Genomic DNA, 10,345 nt, shown 5'->3' with positions numbered 1-10,345 from the left:
TTCATCATCATCATCATCATCATATTATTATTATTATTATTATTATTATTATTATTATCTCCTCTGAGACCTGTCTCCATCTAGCGGTCCTGCGCGTATCCTCATCGTTTCCTTGCCGTGTAAATATCCGCAAACCCATCGCGCTTTTGGCTCAGGTTGCGCATTATCCTGCCGCTTCCCCTCCCTTTCACTTCCCCTTTTCATTACGCATTTAAAATTTTCACATCAGTTTGGGGAATAACGGGAACGGTTTCAACCACCTGCTCTTCCCCAAACCTGGTCATTTTCCCACCCTTTGGATATTTAAAATTAACGCGCGCGCGCCGCACAGTTCCTCAAGAGCTCCATTCTTCCCGCAGGAGGAACCCGGTGCGTAGAGCACGTGACTCTCCCAGAGCCACAGAGCAGCTCGCGCTCCCGCCGCATGCGTGCATCTCTCTAACGGAGTCTCCAGCTTCAGTCCGATCATTTGTTGCTGCTCAGGCATAAACCCTGTACTGTTTTCTTTTTTTTCCTCTCCTCTTCTTGTCTCAACGCGTTTGCTTTTCCATTACGGATTTTTTCTTTTTTTGTCGCTGTGAGAGTGAATGGACTAGAAATGCAGTGGTGACAGATGCGGAGAAGCAGCTTGCATTATTTTTCCATGCATTCATCCTGAGCACACTTTCATCAGGGTGGTCTTCTGCATATGGACCACTGGCACACTGCGTTCTGGCACCGCGGAGTGCACCTCTAACAGTATGCGTGCGCTTGGCTGACTGCATCTGAACCAATGCCTGAGACTGTCTAAGTGCTGAACTTGTTGCTGCAGAGCGCAGAACAATATTTGGGAGACTTTTCTGCATTTTGGATCGTTCTTTTTTTGGTTCCAGGAGAACAGCGGAGTTAATCAAGGAGTACAGTTCATGACAAGACCATAAACTATTACTTTTTTTGAGCACGACTGTATTTGTATGGAGGTAAGACAGTTTCCTGTTTTGAAAACCACCAGATAAAGTGCAAATGCGAGCAATATACTGCACTGCTCACTGAAAAGTGAAAGGAATTCGCTTTACGCACAGACCCGATTTCAAACTGATCAGTTTCTCTCTTTCAGTCTGTCGTATAGCTCGTTTTGCTGATATAATTTGCCAGACGCTTATTTTTTGCGTCTTATCCACAGATGTCCGTTTACTCTTTCCTGGATCTCTGAGCTGGAAACTGAGCGTTGAATCAACCGGACGAGCTTGGACGAGCTTGCGCTAAAGCTTGCGAGGTCAGCATGGCGGCCGGCGTTGCAGCCTGGTTACCCTTCGCCCGTGCCGCGGCTATAGGATGGATGCCGGTGGCGAGCGCTCCTATGCCCGCTCCACCACGGGACAAGAGACGCGCGCAGGACGGCCTAATCATCCTAAACGTGAGTGGCACTAAGTTTCAGACGTGGCGGAACACGTTGGAGCGCTACCCGGACACACTGCTGGGCAGCACGGAGCGTGACTTCTTCTACCACGAGGAGACCAACGAGTACTTCTTCGACCGTGACCCGGACATCTTCCGACATATTTTGAATTTTTACCGCACCGGGAAGCTGCACTACCCGCGGCACGAGTGCATCTCCGCGTACGACGAGGAGCTAGCCTTCTTCGGGATCATCCCCGAGATTATTGGAGACTGCTGCTATGAAGAATATAAAGATCGACGGAGAGAGAACGCCGAGCGGATTCAAGACGACGAGGACACCGATAACAACAATGACCTCGTGCTGCCGGACATGACGTTCCGCGAATCCATGTGGCGCGCTTTTGAGAACCCGCACACCAGCACCATGGCCTTGGTGTTCTACTACGTGACGGGTTTCTTCATCGCCGTGTCGGTCATGGCCAACGTGGTGGAGACGGTGCCGTGCGGCACGACGCCGAACCGCGCCAAGGAATTATCCTGCGGTGAGCGTTATGCGCTCGCCTTCTTCTGCCTGGACACGGCCTGCGTCATGATCTTCACCGTCGAGTACCTGTTGCGCCTTATCGCCGCACCCAGCAGGTATAAGTTTGTCAAAAGCGTAATGAGCATCATCGACGTGGTGGCCATCATGCCTTACTACATCGGCCTGGTCATGACGGACAACGAGGACGTGAGTGGCGCCTTCGTCACCCTCAGGGTCTTCCGAGTGTTTCGGATTTTCAAGTTCTCGCGCCACTCGGCCGGCCTGCGCATTTTGGGCTACACTCTAAAGAGTTGCGCTTCCGAGCTGGGATTCCTTCTCTTCTCCCTCACCATGGCCATCATTATCTTCGCCACCGTTATGTTCTACGCGGAGAAGGGCTCCAACGCGAGCAAGTTCACCAGCATCCCGGCGGCCTTCTGGTACACCATCGTCACCATGACCACTCTGGGGTAAGTGGCTGCGTTGATGAGCCGGTGTGAATGTCGCGCGCGCGCTGCGTGTGTGTATGAATGTGTGTGCGGATTAACAACATTCTGTTCTTGGCTTTTCGGTTTATATGTGACATGAAAGAACCACGTTGTCTAAAAGTCTCTTGACCTCCAGATAATCCGGCCTCATGGGAAATTATCTGCAGTCATCCAACTGGTTCAAAGTAATTTCATTGCGTCTGCACTGGGGAAAATGTAGAGCTATAAATAGGACGTATATGAAGGATCTGGGAGAATCAATAATATGATAAAACTCTAAACACACCCACTCTCTCTCTCTCTCTCTCTCTCTCTCTCACTCTCTCGCACACACACACACACACACACACACACACACTGCACCTCACCTCTCTTCAGTCATACACTCAGCTGAGTCGAGCGCGTGTACACCAAACGGGTGCGCTCGCCTTTTTAGCACTTTGTAACTTGTGGCCATTTGTAGTATTGCTGTAACTGCATTTCCCACATCAGCACAAAGCCAAGAGACAGCTGTAACAAGCCATGAAGCTATTTCAGTAAGAATCCCATATGGATTGTGTTTTGTTGCTCTGTGCGACAGGGCGCTCTCCGTGGTGCTGAAGCGTCTTGTAGTTCTGAAACGCTTTACCGCGCATTGCCCGGCGGCTTTGCTACCTCACTAACCGGGAGATTTCCACGCGCCCACGCAGGCGTTGAGTCACCCTCTGGGCCAATCATCAAACTGTGCGCTCCGACACTCAGGCAGCGCTTTGATCAGCGCGCTTTGCAAGCGCAGTGCGGCTGCTGTCATAACACGAGCTGCAAATGACAGTGCGCCTGGGCCAAGATGACAGACTACTCATAACGGGTCAGCGGGCTGTAATTCTCATTTAAAGCCTTTGAATGTTAAGCTCATTGAAGTGTGCATGTTCGTGCTGCTGACAAAGGTTTTTTTTTTCCTACCTCATATCTTTCTGGCTTCCTGTATTTCCTACATTTTGTCATATGGTGGCTGTTACAGTTCTGTTTAGTTTTGTTCTGTACAGTTCGGTTCTGTTTTCTGTTTGATATAAATTATTTTAGACAGCATCAGATAGTGTTGCTGTCTCCAGGGTCTCCGGATCGATCCAGAGCTGGGGGTTACTCAATCTGTGTGGCAATTCACATGTTCTCCATGTGTTCAGGTGGGTTTCCTCCAGCTTCTATGGTTTCCACTGTCCTCACTGACTCCCCACAACCTTGATGAGGATAAACAACTTTGAATGAATTAATGAATATGTGATGTTGCTTCTCGAAAAACAGTGGTACAGGTTTATTTGGTGTACAGTGAATATGACGTGTACACAAGACATCTGCATCACACAAGTGGCCATCTGTTCCAATTCACATCACATGCACTTCAGAAGCAACACTGCTACATCACGCTTCAGGTTTAGAAAATATATGTAAATATATTGGCATGCATATAGCAATAACTATGAAGCATAGTGTGACAGCATTCATTACACCTAAACACATGACATGAGACAAGGGGACACTTCAGGCACACAGCATATTTAAGTTGTGCATCATGGTGTGTGAGATGAGTATTATTACCATGCAAGCACTCTGTTCTTCAGCTACAGGCTGCACATCATTTTATCATTAGTTTATATCATAAGGACACATTATTATGCATGTAGCAGAGTTTAAAGCACAAGACATCTAATGTAGCTGGAATCACTGGATATTATCAATGACAGCGGGGAGACGGGAGAATAAAAGCTTATGAAACATAAAAGACCCAGAAATTGACAATGTCTATTTTTAAGTGTTTAACATTTGTAATGCTCTTTTGACTTTCTATAAATATTAAACAGAAAAGATTGAACCTTTTCATTTGCCATTTTGTGTAAATTGTATTTCTTTTTTTGTGCTTAGTCTATGTACTTTTAATTTCCCACCAAAAGGCATTTTCAGGAGAAAAAAAGGATGACTGAGTACATCATCCACACCATGATCATTACCGTACGTGCTTTCTCAGTCATGCATGATGACATCATACTAAGCTGTTGCTAGTACATAAGTTGAAATGGAAATGGTGGGTAGAATGCTGGTCTATAGATTAAATAGTGGCTCATGTTGATAAACTGGCACTGATATCTCGAGTTTCATGGGAAACAGAATCAATTTTGTACTGCTGATAGGCTGGCAGGTCTGATATGGATACGTTGAAAATAATGACGAAATGTTTGAGTGAAAGAGAAGAAAAAAACAGGAGGGAGAACTCTGAAACTGTGCGAATGATCAAAGAGGATTGCCACATTTCATTGTGCACAGTGAAAGCATTTCCTGGCTGTCAGATTGGATGATATCAGTAAAGGAAAAGCAATTATAGTCCCACACTCAGCAGTGACTTAATGGCAGGAGTGTGTGTATGTGTATGTGTGTGTGTGTGTGTTTGTGCCAGTGTGTAGGTCTTCGTCACTTGGGAGGGGGAAGTGACTCACAAGGGCTGGCTTCTAATGAACTGTGTCTTCCAAACAGCCACACAGCTGCAAGACCTCCATGCTGCAGCCCCTCCTTTCATCTGCCTTCTCCCCAGCCTGATCACAGTGCGCCATTACTTCTTTCAGACCTTCTTTTCCTTCAGTTCCTCGACACCCATAGCGGAGGCTGGGAAATGAAGACGAGGCAGACAGTGCATCAAGGCACTGACCCTTTAAATCAGGGATATTCAAACTTTTTTGTTGCAAAGTAGAACACTTTTAGGTGTAAAGTAACACCACACCACAGCAGCATTAAAAGAACCGAATCAAAATATTAAAATATTGGGTGTAAATGTGTAGGCTAACAGTTTGTCTATTTATTAGAGCCATAAAGGATTTTCCACTAGAATGCTTTCACACTTATAATTTGCTGTCCATTAGATATGTAATGAAAAAGGCACATGTGAAATATTGTCAGTGGTTTTCTGTCATTTGTTTGTCCAATCAAACGAAACAACAGGACGCACAACAGTAAGTTTGGTGCTTCGTGGTTTAAAGGATTTTTTTCATTGATTTGAAGCAATCATGGCATGAACCTGGTAAATAATTACAGGCTTAAAACTCTTTTAAATGGGGAAATTTAATTATCTTATACAATACAATAGACGTACACTCTTTACATCTACGTATTCATGAAACTATACAAATCGTGCAGATGTCATCTGCTTTTTTTGTGTTTTGTGCAATCTGAGATGCTTTTCCGCTCATAGTTGCGATAAGAGTTACTGTTACTGTACCATACCAAAGTTGCCTTCCTATGAGCACGAATCAATCAGGTCATTCCAGGGGCAGTGGTAGCTCAAGTGGTTAAGGCTCTGGATTGTTGATTGGATGATCAGGATTCAAGCTCCAGCACCACCAAGCTCCACTGTTGAGCAATTGAGCAAGACCCTTAACCCTGTCTGCTCCAGGGGTGCTGTACCATAGCTGCCCCTGTGCTCTGACCCCAACTTTCTCAGCTGGGAAATGTGAAGAAAAGAATTCCACTGTGCTGTAATGAATGTGTATAATAATAAAGGATTCTTCTTCTTCTCTTTTGCCCTCTTGCATCAATAGGTTTTTTAATTGATTCGGAGTAATCACTGAATGAAACCAGTGAATAATTATACACACTTTTAAATTGGAAAATTAGAGACAATTAAACATAGCTGCCTGTCATTCCTTGTGTGTGTATATGCAGTATCATTATAATTATGTTATTAATTACATCTTTCTATATAAATCATTCCTCACCCCTAATCATTTCACTGTCAAGTTATTGATAGCTAATAGGTTTTTAGCTCTCCTGTCTAATGTCATGACTGGCTGTCACTCATAATAACTATGGGAATACTAAATATAAAAAATTAAGGATAAGTTGTGATTTCGACCACTGTAGCAAAATTTAAAATGCAAAAAAAAAATGCTCGATATCACTGAGCAGTTTCTTTCCTTTGTTATCAGTTTATCCCTCTAGGAAAAAAAAAAGCTCTACACTTCATGGCATTTTAACATTTCTCCATAAGGCCAGAATTCACACAAGCGATGTAGCAGCTTGCTCCGTGTTAGAACTAGTGTTATATCTTATTCTTGGCAGCACTCCACTCCATCTCTTCAGTTAATACAGCATGACACTGTTTTTAGACTGTTGCTCCCAGACCTCTTAGAAGATCAGAGTGGTAGAAAGCGTAGAATCTTTAAAGGCAATAGAGCAGCCCATCAATGCCCTCGTCTGAAAGTTAATCCATTACACTTTCACACATTTCTGAGCTCCCATTCTAATCCTAACCCACTTCAGAAGTACCTCAGAAAGAAGAGAAGGACTGCCATTACTAAGCGCCTTTGCCCTCTCACAGATCTGCAACGCATATCACTTTTTAACATTAGGTTTACACAGTGGTGTGTGTGTGTAGGGAGACAGGGCTTTGTAAGATAAAAGGAAAAAGGAATAAAAAACTATACAATGTGCAGTAGTGCATTTATTTAAGTAAAACTATTCTTATTCTTGTAATTACAGTGGAAGCTCAGCATATGAATGCCTTCCCTTATGAATTTTCGCCTTAAGAATTGAAACTGTGCAAGAAATTTGCGTCGGCATACGAAGCATTTTCAGCAAGTGAATGAACAGAACTGAACGCCGGCTAAGTTGCACGTATGTCCAAGAGCCGTTCAAAAGTTGTTTGCGTCAGTGGAAAGCCAACTGAAGCCAGTTTACGAATTTTACAAAAAAAATTTCAGTCAGCGAAAGCTTTTTTGAAAGAGTCAACCCACGATACCAATGTTGCCTTCGGAATGCATTCAAAAGCTTGGGCGTTTTTTTGTTGACAGATTGGTGGCGTGGGTGGTCTGTTCTATTTTTAGCCCAAGCTTGGTGGCGCGACTTCCTGTGGGGACCCTTGACATGGAATGCAGCCATACAGTTTACATACACTTTGTATTGGTAATATCGGTAATATTTTTAGGTGGCTGGAATGGATTCGTTTCGCAATACATATTTTCGCCTTAAGAACTCGCCTCCAGAAGGAGTTCAATTCATATGCAGAGGTTCCACTGACCATGACTTTTCTATGACTTTTCTCATAATTACAGAATAATTTTATTATTCTGTATTTTATTAAGTTCTATTATTTTATTAAGTCAATAAGCTGTGCTTTGAGAAATGTGACACTTGGTTTAAGATGAAGATTAGAGCAATCAATATGGCTCAAACATGACAAGGTTAGGTTAATGGGTGGTGTTAATAATTGCTTCTTTTCTTCAGATTTCATTCAAAGGAAAAACCAACTCCAACCGCAGTGCTTTGCCTCAGAGACTCCTGTAATTAGCCTCAGCTTCCCGTAAAGAAGAAAATTAAAATCAACCCAAAAGTTTAACATCAATTTCTTTGTCTTCTGAACAGAACAGTTTGGTTTGGTGTAACATGAGTGCTGAAGAAATGCAAAAGCCAAATTCACTGAATAATTTTATAGAATAATTTTGCTTTATACACTTTTTCTACAGGAAATGTAGAAAACTGCTTATAGTGTCCCAAAACAAAAATCTCCCCTTGTTTCGAAAATGTTCCATTTAACAACATTACGTGGAAAATATAAATGGATAAAAAATATGCAATTTTGTATGTTAACAAAAAAATTGTAATTAGTGCCTTGCTGTTGGAACACAATAATCAAATCCTGTTATTGGATATTGTCCTGTACCAGCATGCCCAATTGTAGTTTATTCCTTACTTATGTAACCCTACATTTGCACCCTGGAGAATTGAAATGTGTTTTGACTGCTGCTTTACCCGAAAGCAAACATTAGCTTATTTGTAATGGTGTGCTCATGCTGTGAGACATAATACCCATGAACTGTGTGGAGGTTTATCAGGTGTTCTTGGCAAGCTGTTCCGTTGATGAGAGATATAAAGCAGTGCTCTGCTGGATAAGACCCAGATGTTTTACCATCGTGCAAGAGATATTCTCACTGCTAAAGCTGCTCTATCTGGTCATCAGTCGTCTAGATAACGCTTCTGCATGCCCGCTATCTAGATAACGGCTTTGCCTGCTAGTGACACGTCATCTATGAGATAGAACAATGCTTTGAATCTTTTTGTAAAAGCAAGATAGGTAGGACAGGGTCTCGGCACAGTCGGTGACCACAGTCGTTCTTTTAAATCTCTCCTCGGGATGTCTGGGAAGGTGATGTTCCAGGCTCCATATTTTTAGTGGGCTTTTATACAAAGGACCAATACAATGCATTTGCAGTTAGTGGTGGCTCAAACAGTAAATGCTTGGGGTTATTGATTAGAAGGTTGGGGTTCAAGCCCCAGCACTGCCGAACTGCCGCAGTTGGGTCCTTGAGCAAGGCCCTTAACCCTCTTTGCTCCAGGGGTGCTGTATCATGGCTGAACCCAATTTCCTAAGCTAGAAGATGCAAAGAAAAGAATTTCACTGTGTTGTAAGGTATATTTGACAAAAAATAATAAGAAGGTTTCTTCTCCCTATCCAAATCATGCAGATATCTTCTGCTGTTGTGCCTCGAGTTTCGACACGTTGTGCATTCTTAGATGTTTTTCTGCTCACCAGTGTTCAGAGTTGTTGTTGGAGTTACTGTACCATAGTGGTGTTGTCTTTCTATCACCATGAAGCAATCAGGTCATTCTCCTCTGACCTCTTGTAGCAACAGTTTATTTCTGCCAGTAGAACTGCCACTCACTGGATATTTTTAAACTCTAGAAACCCTTGTAAATAAAAATCCATGAACATAAGTCGATTTTGAAATACTCAAGCTGACAAAGTCACTGAGAGGATATTTTTTTCTCATTCTGTATCTCATGGCCTGTATCTGTATGATTCTATAACTGGGTCTCGATTGACAGACTACACACCTTACACTTACACTTATACACTTATACTTACTGTCTTCCTTGCTATCTAGTGTATGAACTTTAGAAAGTTATATTTTGTCTCAAATGTAACCTAACTTCCTAACTGGAAGTATAAGCTGTTTTACAGTTTTCAATACCAAAGTGAATTCTTAAAATGCGAAATCTAAATCTCACAACGTGGGTAATTAAAAAGATATTTGTAAAACATCTGGTCCATTAGAGTGCCGTCGGTCATCTTGAAAATTTTCAGCATCTGGGCCTGGTAGCCCCGCCCCTTTTAAACAAAGCTTTGAGTGTTGAGTGCATGAAGTGTCCAATATTCCAGACTTTGTACCTTTACTCAGGTACTTGTTGGTGTTTTCAGTAAGAACACAATACTCTCTATTTATACTCCAAAATGTTAGAATAGTGCATTAGTGCCTGATTTGGGATGCAATGCATATTACTGTTCTGTCATCTGATTGGTTGTTGGGTTAATTGCTTTAATTTGCACAAGTCTTCCTACTGGTGAGTGTACCTCTGTGCAATGAGGTTTGGGTTTTTTAACTGTTTACAGTTTAGTTTGTTTAGAGTATTGTCTGCTTTCTGTATTTATTGATTTTGTATCGTCCATCATTGCCAGATATTCGTCTATTATTTTCCTATTCAGTGCAGCACCACGTTTCCAGGGCATTGCATTTTCATCCTAATATTATTTTTGTATGTCTACCTGATTTTCACTTAACTTTTTAGTCTTCTCCTAAACCTGGGTTTCAACCTTTAGCATCAGAGTTCAAGTCTTTAAATGGAGAAAAATAAGCCCTATCATGCATGTACCTGGTCTGAACACCTCTCATCCTTTCTAACAGAGTCATTTCTGGCCAACTCAATTAAATCAGCGGCACTTTAATTGACTTATTCACTGTCAAATGCATCAATTATGTGAGCAGCTGTCACAGTTAAAGTCATGCGGATAATACGAGAAAGATGATAAGAGAATGTACGAGCAAGAGGTAAGAAGAACATGCATTAAGCACATCAGGTACATATGATGTATGTTTTAAATTAAATGTCACTTGCATTTGTCCCACATTCATCCATCACCCTGGAAGAGGCCATA

The 10,345-nt window shown here is 42.5% G+C and overlaps 1 protein-coding gene across 3 annotated transcripts in view; it reads left to right on the top strand.

The window, feature by feature from the left end:
• The first annotated feature begins 216 nt into the window (after positions 1–216).
• The window catches only part of kcnd2 (potassium voltage-gated channel, Shal-related subfamily, member 2), a 155,056-nt gene continuing 144,927 nt past the window's right edge, over positions 217–10,345 (top strand). The window contains exons 1-2 of one of the 3 annotated variants that reach the window (XM_058416592.1): positions 217–959; positions 1,163–2,373. In XM_058416592.1, coding sequence (XP_058272575.1) covers positions 1,262–2,373 — 1,112 coding nt within the window. In that variant the 5' untranslated portion in view covers positions 217–959; positions 1,163–1,261. Of the gene's footprint in view, positions 2,374–10,345 lie in introns of all 3 variants that reach the window. The other 2 variants (XM_058416594.1, XM_058416593.1) reach the window with 2 other exon arrangements.

This window comes from Hemibagrus wyckioides, linkage group LG19 (assembly GCF_019097595.1).
Source record: "Hemibagrus wyckioides isolate EC202008001 linkage group LG19, SWU_Hwy_1.0, whole genome shotgun sequence".
NCBI classification, from domain to species: Eukaryota; Metazoa; Chordata; class Actinopteri; order Siluriformes; family Bagridae; genus Hemibagrus; species Hemibagrus wyckioides.
This window is presented reverse-complemented; position numbering and strand designations above follow the sequence as displayed.